Genomic DNA, 21,522 nt, shown 5'->3' on the forward strand with positions numbered 1-21,522 from the left:
ATACTGCCAGATTGCCATCTTCTGATGTTTTCCACCTGTACTCTTTCTGCCAAGTGCTTGTTTTGCCACTGTCTTGCCTCTAAATATGTTAGCAGACTTTTTGGTCTGTGCCAATTTTAGTGTAGTTTTAATTTGCATTTCTCTTATGAGTGAGGTTGAGAATCTTTTCATGTTTAACTGCTATTTGTTTTTCCCTTTCTGTGGATTATCTGTTAATATTCTTTGCCATTTTTTTCCTGTTGGGTTGTTGGATTTTTTTTTCTTATTGATTTTTGGGAGCTCTTTATGTTTTAGTGCAGTTGGTTATGTGAGTTAAAATTTTTTGGTTAGGTTGTTTTTCCTATGACTTTGCATATGGCAGTTTTTGCCATGCATAATTTAAAAACATTTTACGTAGTAAAATTTATTGATTTTTTTTTCCTTTTTATAGCTTCTGAGTTTTTGTCATTCTTAGACTTTTGAGATTATAAAATAATTCCTCATTGTTTCTTTTGGTACTTTATGCATTAATTATTTACATTTAAATATTTTTAAGCCATCTAGAATTTGATATAAGGTATAGAGTATGTTTTCTAAGCACACACACACATATCTTTTCCTTCCTTCCTTCTTTCCTTTCTTTCATTCTTTTTTATTTTTATTTTTATGGGTATTCTATTGCCCTAACACCTTTATTGATTAGTTCATATTTCTGTAAAGGCCTTTTATCTCCCTTATTTCTTTTGTCAATCTTTTCATCCTCAACCATATCCATTATCTAGTCTCCCTGTTAAGCCCATTTTTGCTTTAGGCCCCTATATGGTCTACCCTTTTTTTCTGTTCTTATTAATATATATATTTTAAAGATTTGTTTATTCATGAGAGACACACAGAGAGAGAGGCAGAGACACAGGCAAAGGGAGAAGCAGGCTCCCTGCAGGGAACCCGATGTAGGACTCAATCCCAGGACTCCAGGATTACGCCCTGAGCTGAAGGCAGATACTTAACCACTGAGCCACCCAGGTGTCACTGTTCTTACAATATTACTTTATAACTTTTTTAATATGGAATTTTTGGTGAATAATGAAATATGTGTAGTGAAATATGTATTGTATATATCAGTGTATATTGAAATGCATATATATGAGCAGTTGCATAATGAACTCCCAGTTACCTGACTTTGGTAATTGCCACGTGGTGGCATATCTTGTTTTTACCTGTATGCCTGCCTAATCCTCCTCCCTCTCTCACTCGAATTATTTTGAAGCAAATTATGGCCATGATATTACTCTTAACACTTGGGCCACTGAAAGCTGTCTCCTCTTCCAATTTTTATCTTCCAGGTCATCCTGTGTAATTCTGTCTTTTTTCTTTGGTCTTACATTTCTAGAATAACACTTCTCTAGTAAATGCTCACTGACAGTATACTGCTGGATTGACCTCAAATTTGCCTTTTTGTGTGCACAAACTCCAGCTTTTTATTTTTTATTTTTTATTTTTTAATGATAGGCACACAGTGAGAGAGACAGAGAGAGGCAGAGACACAGCCAGAGGGAGAAGCAGGCTCCATGCACCGGGAGCCCGACGTGGGATTCGATCCCGAGTCTCCAGGATCGTGCCCTGGGCCAAAGGCAGGCGCCAAACCGCTGCGCCACCCAGGGATCCCAAACTCCAGCTTTTTAAAATTAAGGTTACATACTCTGAAATTAGGGAATGCCTTGTTTGTACCCCCACAGTTCCTGGCATGGTCTGTGAAGGAGAAACCAGCAAGATAAAATAGAAGGAAGAAGGGAACAAGAGAAGGAGGATGAGAGATACAGGCAGAGAACAATGCTAGATAATGCTTTGTAGAGCAACACTACCCAGAGGAAACAGGGAGGAAAAAAGGCATGTTGGGACCTTCCACCAAGATTGGGGGTGGACAGGGTGGAGAGAAAAAAACCAAGAGCCAACGTGTATAAGAAATGTAGAAAGTTGAGAGATCTATTTTGTCTTTTCCTATAGAGAAGTCTGTATTATAATTTAGCAGTACTTACTAAATAACTGGGTTAAATTCTGGGACTGAGTGAGAGCTGAAGGAACTGACACAATAAAGGCTTTAGTTCCAGGGTTATGATTTGCATCAGAGAGCACTCAGGGGTAGGAGCTATCATATATTTTATGAGAGATTAGAATTGGTAGGTTTTTTGTTTAAATCTGTAACATTGGCTCTTGGCACTATTTGCCTATAGCCAATAGCACCAAGTACTAGTTTAATTAATTTATTTTTAAAATTTTATTTATTTTTTCATGATGACAGAGAAAGAGGCAGACGTAAGCAGTGAGTGAAGCAGGCTCCCTGTGGGGAGCCTGATGTGGGACTCCTTCCCAGGACCTCTGGATCACAACCTGAGCCAAAGGCAGAGAGGCCCAACTGCTGAGCCACCAAGGTGTCCCTCATGCACTAGTTTTAAATTAAGCTTTTTCTTTTCGAAACTTTTTACAGGGAGTCTTTCAGGTGGGATCAAAGATTAGAAAAATTAGGTGGCTGAATGCTATAATTTAGAAGGAGCTTTTGCATTTTTTTTTTTAAAGACTGATCTAATTTATCAAGCTTAAATTCTCAATTAGTAAATCAGCATTTTTACCTTCTGTGGGAATATGGAAAACTAATCTTCTCTCAGGTTTGCTTTTGTTGTCCCTCAAAAAAAAGTATACCAGGGCAGCCCCAGTGGCGCAGCAGTTTAGCGCCGCCTGCAGCTCAGGGCGTGATCTTGGAGACCCTGGATTGAGTCCCGCGTCAGGCTCTCTGCATGGAGCCTGCTTCTCCCTCTGCCTGTGTCTCTGCCTCTCTCTCTCTTTCTCTGTCTCTATGAATAAATGAATAAAATCTTAAAATATATATATATATATATATATATATATATATATATAAATAGTGGTAGTCTGAGTTTACTGGAGACAACATGGGCCCTATTCCTCCATGCCGTTTAGCCTAGTCTCAGGCAGAGAATAAAGGCCTGACCTGAAAAAAATGAGGATATAGGAAAGGGGACAGGTTTAACTACATTTCTAAGACAAATGCTACTTTAAAAGATTATCTCATAGTATCTGTGAGATACAATTACTATTACTATCTACTAATATAGATACTATTCTACATTAGGGGTTAGCAAACTGGCCAACAGTTACTGGCATTTGTAACTGAGGAGACTAAGAAAGATTATCTTGGTTAAAAGATTGTAAACAAACAAGAATATGAAGAGAAGGGATATGCCCTGAAAAACTTAAAGTAATTTATTCTCTGCCTCTTTACAGAATGAGTTGGCAACCCTTGATCTACATCATTCAGAGTATATAGTAATATTTCTTTATGTGAACATTTGAAATTTCATGCTCTTTTGTATTTCATATTAGGACTTCTTAAAGAAATAGATACATAATTTTCTGTTGTATAAATGTACTACAACTTAAGTGTGGTTATTAAATTTTTGCTCTTATAGCCAATATCAGAATAAGCATATTTGCACACATTTTTGTGCCTTGTGGAATTGCTTGCTCAAATATTATATATAATTTAAAATTTAATAATTATTGCTAAATTGCTCTCCCTCCAGATTGAACCATTTTATGTTTCCTCTGGCATTATTTTCCTTACTCATATCAACCATGACAAAGACTAAATAATTTGATTGTTTAATCAGATAGGTCTCTTCGTTTTCTGTTGGTGAATAAGAAAGAAAATTTAGTGGCATAAAACAACACTGTCATTTAATTTGCTTATGATTGTGCAGTTTCATTTGGCTGTGGTGGGAATGACTTCTCTCTGCTTTATTTGTTGTCATTTCTGGTGGGTCAAAGGCTGGGGGCTGACATGGTCACTTATGTGTCTAGCTGTAGCTGGGATCTCACTTGGAGCTGTGGAGAACAAGTACGAAGTCCTTTTCATGTAGCTGCTTGGTGTTCTCACATTCGAGAGACTGGGCTCTAAGGGCAGCCTAGGAGAAGTAGATCGTTTTATGATTTAGCTTCAGAAGTCATGTAGTCTAATTTCTACTATAGTTACAGGCTTGCCTACATGTAAGGGAGAGAGAACATAGACCATTTTATGTAATGGAGGAGTGGCAATATCACACAGTAAGAGAGCATGCGGGGGTGTGATGTATTGGTTCGTCATTGTTTGGAAACTAGTCTGCCATGAGGTGGAATGATTGTTTTGATGTGTGTATCTTTCATTAGGAGTGTGATTATACATCTTCTCCTATGTTTATGGACCATTTTCATTTCTTTTTCTGTGGTCTGCCTTTTTATATCCTTTGCTCCCTTTTCTATTGGACTATAGATTATTGATATTATTGATTTATAATAGCTCTTGTAGATTAAACAAATTAGATTTAAAATGTGTTTTGAAGATAATCTCTCTATGGTCTTATGAGTTATAAAAGGCATGTGTGGGATAGTTATTTAGTTTGGCTATGGTGGGGATTTGTGGAATGATAAATATATAAAGAACCACAGTACTTTTGTTTTTGAAGCAAGGGTTAAGACAGGGAAGGAAGGGTGAATGGGAGCCCCATCCTCTTCCTGTTGGCCATCAGCCTCCCTGAATCACGCTCTATGGCAGTGATGAGGAACAAGATCAAAGGCACCTTAGTTCTCTTTGGTCATTATTATACCTCAGAAGTCAGAACATCTTAGATGCCTGTAAGGAAATGTAAAACTTGGGAGGAATATCGAACCCCAGTGACATATTTCACTACTGAAAATTGCTTTGGACATCTTTCCATTCTGAAGTGTGATTTGACTGTTTTTAAAGCTGTCACCCATATTGAGATTCAAAATTGTATCAACAAAAATGAACGGACCTACCAGAAATGATCATTTCCTAAAACATGGGGATGTTTAACAAAATGAAACATTTCTGTATACCCTGTCACTAAATTAGAATATTATTCTTCATCTACTAACCTGTAATGGGATGAATCTTAAATAGATAGCCACAACATAAATCTCCCTAGTGGTAATCTTTGAAAGTTTTATGAAGATTGAGCTGGTAGTTGTCATTGCAGTTCTCATTTTAGGTATGGTTTGATCCAGAGACACTTAAATTGTTGTCAGGAACCGAATCTTACATCTCTTTACTCTGCTTTCTTCTTTGTTGGTTTCATTCTTTGGTTTCACTGTGATGGAAGGACAACTGCCAACATCTCCAGCTCTGTATGCTTCCAGGTTCAGGGCCAATGTGGAAAAAAAAAAGGAACTCTCAATAATTTAATATTTCTGAGTCTTTCAGTGATCCTAATTAAGTCATCTAATATGGTTAGGGGGAAGGAATGTGCTGATTGACCTGATCTGAGTCATGGCGTGAACATCCCTGGGGTTGGAGGTAGAGTTAATTCTATAGGAAGCCTAGAGATTGATAGTAGGGGAGGGTGGTTCTGCAAAGGAGTTTTTTTGTTTTAATCAAATAGGTCCTGGGCAGGACAATACGAACACAAAATAAAGAGCAAAAAACTTTTCTTTAGATTACTGTTTTGTTTTGAAGGAGTTGCCTAACAACAGTAGTAGTATTAACAAATTCTTAAGAGGCATCAGTTTCAATCGTTACAAAAGAGTAATTCGTTTTTTACTAAAGCAAATGTTTCAGATCTGTAATGCATACCGCTTAAGTCTTTTTTTAGAATTTATATTTGAAAGATTTGTAAAAATGTTTAAGAATTTAGTGTCATACTGATCTTTTGCTCACTGCCAATGTTTCATTAGGAGAATTCTGCTCTAATTATATCTATCAATATTACAAATCAAAGCCGAATAGGAGATTTTAATTTTATATGTTAGTGTGTTTTTTTATTCTCTATATAGGATGTTTTAGAGAAAGCATTTCAAAGATTTTAAGCCATATTAATTCCAATTTAAAAATAAAAATCTGTTCAGCTTTAGTTTTGGGAGTGGACGTTATAAGAGTATACCTTTGCTGCCTAAACTACTGCTGAAGAATGATGCATGGAGAACATTTCATAATCATAACTAACCCTATTTCCATATTAGGTAAAATTACATACTGTTTTTCAAGTATAGATCTGGGGGAACTGTGAATAAGAGAGGATCCTTTATGTCACTCTGGTTTCTTCAATACTTCTTGGATTATAGGGTTAATAATTTGGGTGAAGGTAGATAATATATCCTAAAACTGGTGGTAAGTTTTGGTATTGCCATTATATTTTGGACTAGGTTAGTTGATTTACACTTTTTCTTATTTATTTAAAATTTTTTTTGAGCATGTAAGACACTTATATGGTACAGAAGTCAAAACTATATAAACAAGTAGCAGAGAAGTCTTACTTATTCCCTCCAGCTTGTTCTCACCCCCATAGGTAATCATTTTTTACGAGTTTCTGACTTAACCTTCCAGTGTTTCTTTTTAATTGCATAAAGTCTTAGGGAAAGAAGAGAAAGAGAGGAGGTGGGAGATTAAAGTGAATGGTGGAAATGGAGAAGAGTTTTATTAAGTAGTACTTGTGAAATGTTGTCTTATTGGCACTCTTTCTGTCCTGGTTACACACTTCCTAACTCTGAAAAAGGCAATAACTTTTAAGAAAAACCTTATTTTTGCAGTAATTTTAAATTTACAGAAAAGTCGCAAAAATGTACAGAGAATTCCTTCATTCAGTTTCCCCTAATGTCACCATCTTACCTTACCATTTTTCATGTGTCAGAACTGAAAAGTAACATTGGCACACTATTATTAATTAAACTTCATTTTATTACAGTTTAGCATTTTTTAAAAATGAAAAGCAGTTTTATGATTAAAGAGGAAGCCAAGACAAAGGGCAAAAGAGGGATCATGTATACATTTACTGCCTTTCACCAAGATTACATCAATAATTTACCTGCACAGAGCTGATATCCTTTGTCCTTCTAGTTGCTGAGAGTATCTTGTATTTTAATTCATCATGGTGTAATGAAAATAGTTACTCTAATGCTTTTGAAATAAATAAAATAGTGGAAAGGGCAAAAAGTTGTATAGCTCAAAGTCCGTGCTTTAAGTATAGTTGGTTAATTCGTGGAGGAGGAGTTTGTTTTGTTTTGTTTTGGTAAACCTTCCTATGAAATGCCCTCATGTGGGGATCTCTGTTTTGCCCATGTTAGTGAAAGGAAGCATGGAAACAGTAGTGATACGTTGGTAATCTACCTGGATGAATGTTTGTAGACTCCATTGCTAATTTTAGAATCCTAGAGCTTGGAATCAGAAGGTGTCTTGGAGCTGATTGTGCTAACTTCCAAAATACTGGAAAGATTTCTTCAACAGTATCTACTCATCAATTATAGATTACATCTCTGTCCAGCTCTTGTATATTGCTTTGTAAGGTAGTCTGTTCCATTATTATTATATTTGTCATAAAATTATTTTCTTGAGTTGAAGGGTAGATCATTACTCTCTTCTCTGTGGCAATAGGGGAGAACCAGATTGTATCAATTATGTGTGTGTGTATAGGAGATCAAAGTGTGTGATATATATCCACATATATTGGTATAGTCCTTTTTCTTTCCTGCCTTCTTTTGAGCTATACTACTCATTTATTATTTACTATTTTATGTAGGAATGTTGGGAGATGTAGGTTATGTAGGAATATTGGGATAAAGAGATAAATAATGAGTAAAACCTCACATCATGGAGTTACGAGGATTAAATAAGATCATATGTACAAAGTGTTTAGCACAGTGCATGGCATATTATGGTAAGCATTTAATAAGTGCTGACAGTGTAGTGATGATAATAGCCTCTATCATTAAGTCATTTCCTCCTAGATTAATAGGGAAGATAACTAATCAACTAATAAGAATAGGTTAAATGAAATAAGTGCTATAGGAGAGATAGAAGCAAAGTTCTTATTCAGTTTTTAAAAGAGTAATTTCAGTTAGGGACAAAAGAAGGAGAAGTGTTCTCTCAAACTTTGAAGTAGAAATAGGTTCTCCTCTAAGAGAATGGTATTCTAGATTGAGGGGCTACCATTAACCAAAGCTTGGGGCTAGGAACATGCGTGATCTTTTTCATGGAACCTTAAGCATTCATGTGTGACTGAGGGTTTGGGTATGTGGAAGATCTAGTGAAAAATAAAGATAGGATGCAGAGAGGTCAGATTATACAGAGCTTTGAAAGCAATAGGGAAAGTATACTTTATTCTAGAGACTGGGTAATATTTTCAGGTCTCTGAACAGAGGACCAAAATTGCAATCTTACAGCAAAATAGATGTGGCTATTATATATAGGGTAACTAAAAATCTTGATTGAGAGAGCTAATGAAAAATATATAGAAGGAAGTGAAGTGGTAGTTGCTGAAATCCAGAGTATGAAATGGAAACCATTGACAGATCATATAAAAGAGCCTTTTAGAATAAGCCCTAAGAACTTTTTAAAGATTTTATTTATTTGAGAACAAGCAAGCAAGCAAGAGAGTACGATTAAGGGGGAGGAGCAGAGGGAGAGGGAGAGGGAGAAGCGGACTCCCTACCTAGCACAGAGCTTGACCCCAGGCTCTATCCCTGGGCCCTGAAATCATGACCCAAGCTGAGGCAGAAGCTTAACTGATCAAGCCACCCAGGCACCTTAGCCCTGTGAACTTTTTGTAAATATATTTGGGCCTTTTCATACTTAAAAGTATTACACAAATTTATTAGATAATAGACTCTTTCAAAGAATCTTAATCTCAAGATTGAGAGAAAGGATTAGGTTGCTGTGCTCATGGAAAGAAAGAACTGTACTTTTCCAGCTGACTGCATATGTAATTGAAGATGGACTTACCTCAGTAGATTGGGCTGTCTTTCAGTCTGAAGGGGGATCTTTAAGCATATTTTAAAACTGAGCACTTGATTTTTTAAGTCTGAAAATAATTATCTGACGCTGGGAACTAGCCTTTGGGAATGAATCTAATGTGCATAGGCTTGAGCATTGCCAACATGTACTGTTTTTGATATGCTTTTATTTGGTTGTCTGTTATCTTGTATTTTTGTTGATTTTTACTGTTGCTTATGGAGCATTTGCCTTTTTAGCACTTGGGACTCCAAATGATCTGTGTATCTTAGTTGGAGAAATTGTTGGGAAGGAGGCCGGAACAGGAAAGAGAGATTGGTTGGCTAATGGTCAGGTGAAGATTTAATTTAAGCTCATAACAGTTGGTTGGGTTATTGGCTGGCTGGAGTGACTAGTGAATTATATTTGGCTTGGCATCTTTTCCTGGTTGTACAGAGGATCTGGCGTCTAGACTACACTAGCAACAGGGGTGTATGTATGTAAAAACTCCTTGTGTGTAGGTATGAGATGGACTTACATGTCTGCTAGTATTCTTCTGAAGGGAAGAAAGCAAATTGCTACTTAGTTTATGTTCCAGGAAATACTAATGCTATGGTACAGGTATATAGTACTTACATAACATTTATGCTCTTCAACAATACTTCATATCTGTTGTCATTTCATGTTCACAACAAACTTGTAAATGAGATTGGGCAGGTATAATTCCTATTTGATAGGGGATGCTGAGGCATAAATAAGACTGGGTTCAGGTTACTGGCTCAATAAATTAATAATTGGGACAAATTTCTATGTTTCAGTTTTGGATCTTAACTTTCAGAAAATTTTATAGGAGGGAAAGCTGAATGTGTCCTTCTTTTTTGTTATTTTTTAGCGACGTCTTAGACACCTTCGGAACATTGCTGCCCGGAACATTGTTAATAGAAATGGCCATCAGCTCCTTGATACCTACTTCACACTTCACTTGTGTAATACTGAAAAGATATATAAAGGTAAGGGAATCTGTGGACTTACCCACAGACTGTTACATCTCATTTTTAGTTTTTTGTAACACAAGTGAGTATCAGTGCCTCTAGCTTTGCTATTATTACTTTTTGGAAAGTTAAACTGTTTTGCTGTCCAAAAATATTTCATGAGCAGTTGTTACATATATATAAAAGAAACATGGCTTTTGGATTGTTCTTAAATTGGTAAATTTATCGTTTATTTATGAATGTTAGCTGTTAATGCTTTTATTCTGGTAGCTATCATAAAAATAGATTATATGAATCCAGTGTACAGTATTAATTTTATTTTCTTTAAAACATAATCTTAAAAAATATTATGGTAAAAAAATATGGCAAAATTGGAACTAGTTTATGTCTTCTCATATCTGTAATTCCTTGTATATATACAGAGTTATTATTTATAGAAGAATGACGTGGTTTCCCTGAATTCATTTGCACGTATTGTACTGTGGATTGTTCCATAAGTGGCAGTTCTGAGAGTAGAACAAATAAATATCTGATTCCAAATCACAATCATCTTTTGAATACATATTGAATGAAAGGCACTTCGTTATAATCAGTTGACCCTGTGTTGGGTTGTATTAGGGAACAAAACATGGTATATAGCAGAAATATTGAATAAAAATTGAAAATACTTAGATAGTAGTAGGTCTAGCTCAGCCATTTACTAGCCGTGTGATACTGGACAAAGATCATAGCTTTTTGAACCTCATTTTTCTCATTTCTAAAGTGGAGATAATGATGCTTTATGAAGTTGGCAAGACAGATTTTTTTTGAGGAACAACTGAGATAAAGTGATAACACTTGGTAAGATGTGATTGAAGATCTATTTATATTAACAAAAGTGGTATTATTTTAATTAGAGTTACTAAGGTTATTTGAATTTTGTGGCAAAGATGAAAAAATCAAATGATATTTTATCTTTTTGTTTTTAATTACTTTTTTAAGTAAAGATTTTATTTATTTGAGAGAGAGATGAGAAAGAGAGAGAGAGAAAGAGAGAGAGAAAAGAACATAAGCAGGGGAAGGGGTAAAGGGAAAGGGAGAAACAGACTTGCTGCTGAGCAGGGAGCCAGATGTGGGGCTGAATCCTGGGATCCTGAGATTATGACCTGAGCTGAAGGCAGATGCTTAGCCAACTGAGCCACCTGGGCGTCCGTAGTTTTAATTACTTTTAAAAACCATTATTAAAGCAGTAGTTATATAATACCTTTTTTGTTTTTTAATTTCAATGAGCATATGCTCATTAAAAGATTCAGTCAGGAATTATATGGGGTAGAACCCCCAACATAATGTAAATTGCATTAAAAACATTTTTTAAGGATGAAAAAAAGGATTCTAAATTCTGCATTTTCATATTTTATTTCATTCTTATTTTTCATTGTAACCATTGCATATTTTTAAAATACTGTATTAATTTGAATGATTAATCCTAGCTACTACAAATACTGCAAATCTCAGTGGCATAACATAATAAATTTTTTACACTAAGTCCAGTGCAGGTATTCTTATTAGGCATAGTCTTGGCAGCTGTCCTCTAAGCAGTGACTCAGGTATCCAGGCTCCTTCTATTTTGGAATGCTACTATTATCAATACATGACTTTTGGCATGGCAAAAGAGAAGGATTATTTGAGGCGAATTTTTTAATGGAAATGGCCTACATCAATTCTATCACATTCCATTGGCCATAAATCAGTAGTGTCATCCTTTTTAGGTGAAAAGAGGACTGGAATATGTTTTCTTCCTATGTTCCAGAAGGACAATGAAACAGTTGGGTCACATAATAACTCATGTCCTAAGGTATAAGCATTTTTGCAAACTTAATATATTTGGTCTATTGCTCACTAATTGGTTTTATCATTAGCAATATATGACAATGCCAGAGTGTTTTGTTTTATTTTTTTAGGTTAAAAAAGATTTTTATGTAAGTAATCTCTATACCCAATATGGGGCTTGAAACTACAGCCCCAAGATCAAGAGTCACATGCTCTACTGACTGAACTAGCCAGGTGCCCCATGCCAGAGTGTTAAAACATTTTTTTTTTAAAGAGTTATTTACCCAACTTAGAGGTGAAGAGGGGGGCAGAGGGTGAGGGAGAGAAGCAGACTTACTGCTGAGTGTGGAGCCCCATGGGGGCTTGATCCCATGACCCCGAGGCCATGACCTAAGTCAAAACCAAGAGTTGGATGCTTGAACTAGTGAGCCATCTGGGGAACCCCGAGCATTTTAAATTTTTGGTAATTTTCTATATGATCAATCCTTGATTATTTTTATAAAACTTATATGTTCTTGTTCCAGTGTTCTCTTTGATGACAATAATTAACATAGTACTTAGCACATTTTAGGTATTTGGTAATTTGTAATGTTAACAATTGAAGTAGTTTATAAGAAGAGAGTATTTGGTTGATGACCATCTTGTAAAAAGTTGTTTTAGAGATATATGATGGAAACAAAGTGACTTTTCTGGTTTGCTTTTTATTATTTTCTAGCTCAGACTATACCTTGAGTTTAGAAATTATCATAGACTGCTTCTTAAAATTCTCGTGATGAAAAATGATCATTCATACAGTTTGGAAGTAGCTGGTGTAGACCATAGAGAAGCACAGTCTCTTCCAGTGGTGTTGCATCTGTCTCTAAGTGGCAAGCCTAGGGCATTTAGTTCCTCTTGTAAGCTTTGGTTAATTTATCTCTAAAATGAGAGAACTGATGGTTTCTGAGACCTATTTCTATCTACTCCACATGTCATGGTTGAATGGAGTCTGTGGTCTTCTTTTGGGCCCACATGTTGGGCTTTATAACTTTTGACTATCCTAGGAAGAGTGAGGAAGCTCTTTGCTTAGTAAGCCTGGTTAAGACACTTTATTCTGTTGAACCTTTGATGACAAACACGATATTCATTTCATGATCATTACGTGGCCTTGGTGTAGGATGATCATGATAGAGGACCATCTGGCTCTTCTCACAAAGCCACCTGTACCACCTGTTAATTGGCATCATTTTTTAGTTTTAAAAGAAAGTTGTTGTTGTTGTTTTTCTAAGATTTTATTTATTTATTCATGAGAGACACAGAGAGAAAGGCAGAGACATAGACAGAGGGAGTGGGGAGCCTGATGCGGGACTCGATCCCAGGACTCCAGGATCATGACCTGAGCCAAAGGCAGAGAGGTTCAACCACTGAGCCACCCAGGTGCCCCTAAAAAGTTTTTTTTTTTTATTGGACGAATATTTGAAATACTGAACTCGAAATTATTCTTTTATTTTGGCTGAATTAACAGCAGATCCCAGGAAGTTATGTGTGAGATTTTTTGACTTTTGACATCTTCTGGTGCTCTTAGCACATTGCCTACTTGTTAGGTAGTTCAAATCAAAGCTATCATACCCTGAGAGAACAAAGCCTTGTGTTAATGGATGAAGAACTAGGTTCTAATCTTGGTTCTCTCTTAAACTTGGAATTTTTATAAAACCAAGTTTGTTCTTCAGTCATAGTTCTTTTTTACCCATGAAATGTGATTGCCTGTCCTCTCCTGGAATGCCAACCAGCTCATTTGAATACATCAGAAGATGAACTCAATATAATCCATAAAATTTTAGGTTACTGCACTTGGAATGATGCTTGGCACATATTAAGCCATTATATATTTTTTTCATTTAATTTTTTTCATAGCTAATGTAGTCATGGTTCAAAATATATATAAAAGTTTAAGATCTTTCACCTGTCTCATCTCCCTAGTTTTTTACCCTACCCTAATAACCACTGTTCTACATTTCCTGTTTCTCTTTTCTGACTTCTTTATGCTAATACGAGTGAAAAATAGTACCAAACTATATATATTTCTGTGCCTTGCATTTTTCACCTAAAATGTCTTAGATGTTTTTCCATAGGAAGCTTCCCTAAGTTTTTAGAGCTTCTCCAATTTTTTTTTCTGCATAATTTTGCATTGAATAGATGTACCATAATGTATTTCACTGGCTTCTCTTGGTAGGTATTGGGGTTGTTATGCTTTGAATAACTTCATAAGTACATTATTTTGTATGAGTGCTAGTATAACTGTGGGGTAAATTTCCAGGAAGTGGAAGTACAAAGGATATGTACACTTACAGTTTTGGTAGATATTGCGAAATTGTCTTCTCACTTGCTAGGTATGAGCACCTTTTCCCCCACAGGCTCACCGACAGACTGCAATCAAACTTTTTTTTTTGTATGCAATCAAACTTTTGAATTTTTGCCAATCTGATAGGTGAAAATACTTTTATAGTATAGTTTAAGTTTGTATTTTTTCTTTTATGAGTGAGGTTGAGGTACTAAAAAAGCATTTGTTGAATGACTGGAATGCTGCATAACAACCAAAACATGCCATTGAAGCCAGGTTCTGTAATCTGTGATTGCTTTGTTTTTCTAGGTCTTACTTAGCATGGATAGAGAAGCATTTGTATCTTTTTAATGGTCTCTTTCATGTAGAAATAGGTCTTGGGTGGTTATCTCCGAAAATTTACTTGACAAATAGTTTGGCTTAAATTGAATTAATAAAAATTAGTACAACTATGTTAATAAAAATTACAGTTTATAAAGTGTTTTTAATTCACTATTTTTGTTTTAAAGATTTTATTTATTTATTTGTGAGAGACACACAGAGAGAGGCAGAGGGAGAGGGAGAAGCAGGCTTCCCATGGGGAGCCCAATGTGGGACCTGATCCCAGGACTCCAGGATTATGCCCTGAGCCAAAGGCAGACACTCAACCACTGAGCCACCCAGGTGTCTCTTAGTTCACTATTTCATTTGAGCCTTAAAATACCCCTGTTATTTTCCATATTTCATTATTCTTTGAAAGGTAAACTCTGTGACCCAAAAGGATAACTGATCATCCAGGGTGAAGATCATAGGTGGATTGGGGACCGGAACTATTTTTTTGACTCTAAATTCTCCTACATTCACTATATTATAGTTTGTATCATGCTGCTAATTTTATTGACAATATTTTGGATGTAATAGAATTGTGGACAGGGTAGGCCCATGTTTAACATGTTAGAAAGTGCCTCAGACTCCATGATTTCATGTATGGCTTTTTTTTTAGATTTTATTTATTTATTCATGAAAGACACAGAGCGAGAGAGAGAGAAAGAGAGAGAGAAGGAGAGGTGGGCAGAGACACAGGCAGAGGGAGAAGCGGGCTCCATGCAGGGAGCTTGTTGCAGAACTCGATCCCAGGACTCCAGGATTATGCCCTGGGCTGAAGGCAGGCGCTAAGCCGCTGAGCCACCCAGGGATCCTCATGTATGGCTTTTTTGTGGATCTTTTTCCATTTAAATTAGCAACTCCGTTTTGAAGGTCTAATGGAGAAAGCAGATTGTTTAGTTTCATTTATACATACAGTGATTCAGTCAGCAAAGTTTTAGAAGAAATAATGATACTAGTCATTGTAGAGCTGAAGCTATATATTTTGGGAACTGTTTAATTTAGACACTTTGCAGATTAAGCTGAGGACTTCTTTCTTTCTAAAGAAAAGAAGAATATTTTTTCCTTCGATTTTAAAGTAATACATGCTTGTAAGAAATTCAAATGATACAAAAATATATTTTGTATAAATTGAAAGTACTTTGAAATAAAAAACATTTTTAACCCTTTTAGGTTTCTTACCCCTAAAAATAAACGTGGCACATATAAATTAGAACACACACATGCATACACACGTATGCCTATACACACAAACGTGCATACCTACACACAAACATTTTTATACTTAATTTATGGTTGAAGTAATTGGTTAATCATTTGGGAAGAAATGAAAAAAATAATACTTAAGATTACCAGTGTAGGGAAGAACAGGTATTTTCATAAGTGGAATTATAAATTGGTATAATACTTTTAGAAAACAATATGGCGATATCTATCTACCAAATTCAAACTGTATTTTTCCTTTTGTCTTGCATTTTACTTCTAAATGTTTATCTTATAGATTCAAGTATATCTCTAAATGATTATTTATAACATTACTTGAAATATCTCTAAATGATTATTTATCTAGGATATATATCTCTAAATGATTATTTATAACAATACTTGAAATATCTAAAAATTAGCAGTAACCTAAATGTTTATCAGAAGCGTTCTTTTCAAAACAATTAGAATATCCCTTTTCTTATTTAAAATATTTTTTCTAAATAGAAAAATAGGAAACTGCCAAGCAGAAAATAAAAGTTAGCAGCCTAATCCTACCACCTAAGATAAACATTATTAACATAGTTATGAAAATTTGGATCCTGTTATAAATTCTTAGAACCTTAATTTAATACATTGTGACTGTCTCTCTACAAAATAAAATAATTATCCTTATTTATTTATTTATTTTTAAGAGAGACACACATAGAGTTTGTTTACCAAGAAATACTTTAACCTAAAGAGTTTGCCCGTAAGAGTTTTATGTTTAGGCCTACTCTTTGTTTTTTTGCCTATTCCTGAGTTTCAGTTGTTAGTGGACTTCTTTCACATGTTTCACTATATTTGAGTTTCATCTATACCATTACATACTTAATATATATTTTTAAGTTCATTATTTTTAATTTTTTATTTATTTTTATTTATTTTATTTTTTTTATTTTTTAAATTTTTTATTTATTTATTATAGTCACAGAGAGAGAGAGAGAGGCAGAGACACAGGCAGAGGGAGAGAAGCAGGCTCCATGCACCGGGAGCCCGACGTGGGATTCGATCCCGGGTCTCCAGGATCGCGCCCTGGGCCAAAGGCAGGCGCCAAACCACTGCGCCACCCAGGGATCCCCATTATTTTTAATTTTTTAAAACATATTTACTTAGAGTGAGCAGGGGAGAGGCAGAGAGAAAGAATCTCAAGCAGAATCCCTGCTGAGCATGGAGCCCAATATGGGGCTTGATCTCATGACCCTAATAAGTTCATGACCTGAGCTGAAATCAAGAGTTGGATGCTCAGCCAACTGAGCCATCCAGGTGCCCCTTAAATTCATTATTTTTGAACTTATGTCTAAGTAAAATTGTTCATTCAATTAAAAAGTATTTATTGAATGTCTCCTCTGTGCCAGGAATGGTTTTATGTGCTGAGGAGATAGCAGTTGTACAAAACAAATGCTATTATTATTTCAGAGCTTAAAATTAAGGTTGATAAATATATGAGACATAAATTTAAATATATAAGAAAAAAATAAAATGTGTCCGTGATCACCTAAAATCATCTCAAGTACCAGTGGCCCATGCATCACACCTGGGAAATTTGTCTTAGAGCAACAGGGGGATACGAAGGTCTTTTGTAGACTCTGCAGAGACAGACTGTCATGATGGTGACTTCAGCAGGGTCAGAAGAGGCACTGCACCTCTGCTGCTTTTCTCTCTTTTCATTGTTTTTAGGTTTTGTAACATTTACAATATAAATGAAGATTTGTAGAATCATGAAATTTTAATGCTTACAGAGGGCCTTTGCTTACTAGTCTAATTCTTTAAGTTGTCTAATGAAAAATGGGCCTAAGGAAATGAACAGAATGCTAATGATAGTAGAACTAGAATTAAGGTAACCTGGTTGCTAGATCAGTGTCCATTCCATAGTACTACAAAGGATAATCATTAGAGATGTTTGAGATAAATAGAGCATATGGAATCAGTTTTTATAGAGTGGCAGTAAGATAGGAGAGAAGAAAGTCTAATTTTTTAAGAGCTCAAGTTTGAATCTGGGATAAAATATACTAAATTAAATCTTAACAGGTTTTGACCTTTCTTTATTAATGTTTTCCCTTTAAGGCTCTTTTATTTAGTTTTTATTTTATTATTTTATTATTTTGCAGATAAAGATATAGAGAAAATAGATCCCTTGAAAATCTTTTAAATGTTTTACTAGAGGGGATCCCTGGGTGGCGCAGCGGTTTGGCGCCTGCCTTTGGCCCAGGGCGCGATCCTGGAGACCCGGGATCGAATCCCACGTCAGGCTCCCGGTGCATGGAGCCTGCTTCTCCCTCTGCCTGTGTCTCTGCCTCTCTCTCTCTCTCTCTCTCTCTCTCTGTGTGTGTGTGACTATCATAGATAAATAAAAATTTAAAAAAAAAAATTAAAAAAAAATGTTTTACTAGAATGTATGTTAAAAATTTTATAGGATTGAGTTAATGAGCTTATTTTCTTTCATATCACTTATGTTTTTTTTCTTCTTTTCCAGAATTTTATAGAAGTGAAGTGATTAAGAATTCCTTGGTAAGTTTGCTTTCTGACAGGTACACTTGACTAAGCCTATAACTCTTGTTTCAGAATATGCTGAGGCATAAGTTCAAGTTCAGTTTTGGTATTATGATACTTCTACATTTAAACCTTCTGCTTAGTTATTGCTTAAAATTTCATTGATTTGTTCATTGCTGTATCTCTTATACTTAGAACATGCCTGGCACATATAGGTGCTTGATAAATATTTGTTGAATGAACTGATATCTTCTCTGTTAAAAACTTCAGTGTTTTTTTTCAATTCATATTCTATAATTCTGTTCTATTCACTATAGGAATTTGTTTTTAACTATTTGATTTACCAAACATAATACATGATGTCTTTGTTCGGATAAAGTTCTTAAGAATTTCATGTCTACAACTATCGTATAGGATCTTTCCACTTATTTTTTGGTGGTGGCACTGCTAAGTTAAAAAGTTGGAAGTCTCCTACTTTTGGTAATGTACACGAGGTATTTGCATAAATGGCTCAGTTTATTGGGCCATATTGATAAAAAAAGGACTTTATGGTAATTAAAATATCCTTTTAGTGGTCAAGACTGTATTGGAAAAAGTGGCCTCTGTCCACTTTTTCAACCTCATCTCTTAATATTTTTCCTTACTCATTGTGTTCCAGGCATACCTCATCTTTTCAGTGCTTCAAACATGCCGAGCTTGTCTTTCTTATGTCTAGAATACTTGTTTCCCCAGCTCTTCATTTGGCTAAAGATGTCTTTGAGGTCTCAATTATAGAACTTTGGCTTGGCCTTCTGTGACTATTCCATTGAAAGTGACTCCCTTTTTCCTAGTCACTCTTTTTTTTATGTCACCTGTTTTATTTTCCTTAGAGTATTCATCACTTTTGGAAACTGTTGTTCACTCATTTGTGTTGATTACCTGTCTCTTACCTAGTAGAAATGAGTTCCATGAGAACAGGGACCTTGTCTAGAGTCTAGAATAGTATAGATGCTTAATAAATGGATATCAGTGATGTGTTATGTTTATAGAATCCTTTTATATATATGTTCCATTTTGATCCTTAGAACAGCCTGTGAGGAGATGAGGTAGACCTTAAGAAATTGATATTCAGAGAGGCCCAACAACTTTTGCAGTCAGATAACTGTAGGACCAGATCCCAAGTCCAGACCTGTCTTCAGGTCTCTGCTACCCTTTCCTTCTTTATTAAACTGCCTTCCAAATGCCTCTAAAATAGCATAATAAATTTGGATCCTATGCCAGACAGTTTTCTTGAGCCCATCTCCGAGGAGCTCTAATCAACCAGAACAGCTCTTATTTATTCTGCATATATTAAATGGCATATGAAATGACTAGCACCATGCCTGACACACAGTGGCTAATGAGTCAGTATTTGTTTCTCTTCCTCTCCTGGCTCAGGTGAAAATAGAAGTGTCCTACAGACTAGGGAGAGCTGGGGAGGAGTGGGTGGTTGAAGGGGCAGGTAGAATAGAATTTTACCTTGATTTATTATGCCCCCCCCTTTTAAAAAAGATTTTATTTATTCATGATAGAGAGAGAGAGAGAGAGAGGCAGAGACACAGGCCGAGGGAGAAGGAGGCCCCACGCAGGGAGCCCGACATGGGACTTGATCCCGTGTCTCCAGGATCATGCCCTGGGCTGACGGTGGCGTTAAACCGCTGATCCACCCGGGGCAGCCCTCTGCCCCCTTTTGGATAGTCAAAGCTCTAGCTGGGAATGGTTTTACAAAATCCTGTTACTTTTTCATCTGGCTTTGTGTCATAGTGGACCCTTTGCTAATCAAGCTACTTCAGTGTATTGTTCTATATTATTGTATTGTATTTATTTGCTATTCACTTGACTGTCAAGTTCATATTTCTAAACAGCATCTCTTTGAAGATGCTTATCTCTTAATTCTTCAGCTCTTTTCAGTTCCTATCTTCCATTGCTTCTGAAATGTTTATGAGGTTGTGATATCTTTATGCCTGGTGTGCTTAGGTTGAATAAATAAATGTTTTATAAAAATATTGTAGAATGGATTTCAGACAAGGGAGAGATTTGGGCAAAAGACTTCTACGGTCCTTTTAGCTGGCAGTTTGTCCTACAGTTATTTCCTGGGGATTCCACTTGCAGTATTTGCATCCATTGTGATTGTTCATGAACATTTCCTCTCTCAAAGTAGCTGAAAGCTTTTGGAGGTCAAGAGACCACTTGAATATCTTTATGTGCCTCTAGCTCCCAGTGTAATTCTTGGGAGCTGTTGGATAAATGTTGATTTGTTGAAGTTTCCTTTTAAGGATATTCTTTGAGGTTATGATATTTCTGGCAAGGATTGTCTTTTCTTTCTTATAGCTTAGTACAGGTTTGATAAACTGCAATTCATTTCTTCTTTTCTCTTGGAAAGGACTCTTCCTTCTTTGTTTTTTGCTAAATCATTGTGACTGGTTCAGATTAATGGGCATTGAACACCACAGGAGTTAACAACCTCAAAGAATATGCTGGAGATGGCACATTGTTGTCACCCGCTTGCTGTTCTGAAGAACCACAGATGAGCAAAATTTGTTGGTGTTTTTCCCTGTTTAGGAGTCGGTGATTCTTAAGCCATTATGATATTTGCTGAATAGAGTCAGTGATTTAAATGCTCTCATTCCTCCTGGTTACCCATTTAGTGCTTGGCAGGTAGAAGGTGCTCAGCAAATGTTTCTTAATGAATGGATTCCTCCATAAATATGTTTATTGACTGGCTTCTAAGTTATATCCTGAATGCCTAATCCTCAGTCAGCTATTAAAAATTAGGCAAAGTAATGCTTCATTTGTTTCTAGCTGAAGCTTTGAGTATATTTTCACTCTGGTGAACTAAGTTAGACTCTGGTGAGCTTGTGAGTATTCTTCTTTTACTTTTATAACTTTAAGGCTTCAACTGTTTTCCCTGTGTTTGTATTTTTAGCTTGGTCCCAGACCAGAGTGGCTGGTTTTGCCATTGTGATGTCAAAGGAAACATGGAAAATGGACACAAGGTTAAAAAGAATGTTTTCGCCCAAAGATTAAACTGTCCTTATGTACCTATTCCATGCATCTTTCTAACTCTTGAGTACCTCAGATTGGTGCTGCAGTGCTGCCAGTGTTCTATGCTCTGCCCAGTACATTTGCCACTGGCCACATATGGCTACTGAGCGTTTGTAATGTGGTTAAGTAATGCCGGGGACCTAATGTTTTAATTTTACTTAACTTTAATTTAAATAGCCACAAGTGGGGATGCCTCAGTGGCTCAGTGGTTGAGCGTCTGCCTTTGGCTCAGAGCATGATCCCAGGGTCCTGGGATCGAGTCCCGCATTGGCTCCCCACAGGGAGCTTGCTTCTCCCTCTGCCTGTGTCTCTGCCTCTCTCTATGTCTCTCATGAATAAATAAATAACATCTTAAAAAAAAAAAGCCACAAGTGGCTAATAGATATTGTATTGAACAGCACAGTTCTGGAAAGCTCTGAAGAGCTTTCTTACAATCTGTAACATCAGCAGAAGAGATTTCCTTTTTTCTGTGCTTTGAAAAAACATAACTTTGG

General features: G+C 35.9%; 1 protein-coding gene across 2 annotated transcripts in view; it reads left to right on the forward strand.

Moving 5' to 3' along the window:
* UVRAG (UV radiation resistance associated) overlaps positions 1-21,522 on the forward strand; it is a 318,666-nt gene that overhangs the window by 21,270 nt on the left and 275,874 nt on the right. For both annotated transcript variants that reach the window (XR_005983964.1, XM_041730667.1), the window contains exons 2-3: positions 9,642-9,759; positions 17,949-17,983. Coding sequence is in view for 1 of the 2 variants with exons in the window: in XM_041730667.1 (XP_041586601.1) it covers positions 9,642-9,759; positions 17,949-17,983 (153 nt within the window). In the remaining variant the exon portion in view is untranslated. The remainder of the gene's footprint in view (positions 1-9,641; positions 9,760-17,948; positions 17,984-21,522) is intronic.

Source organism: Vulpes lagopus, chromosome 15, assembly GCF_018345385.1.
Source record: "Vulpes lagopus strain Blue_001 chromosome 15, ASM1834538v1, whole genome shotgun sequence".
NCBI classification, from domain to species: domain Eukaryota; kingdom Metazoa; phylum Chordata; class Mammalia; order Carnivora; family Canidae; genus Vulpes; species Vulpes lagopus.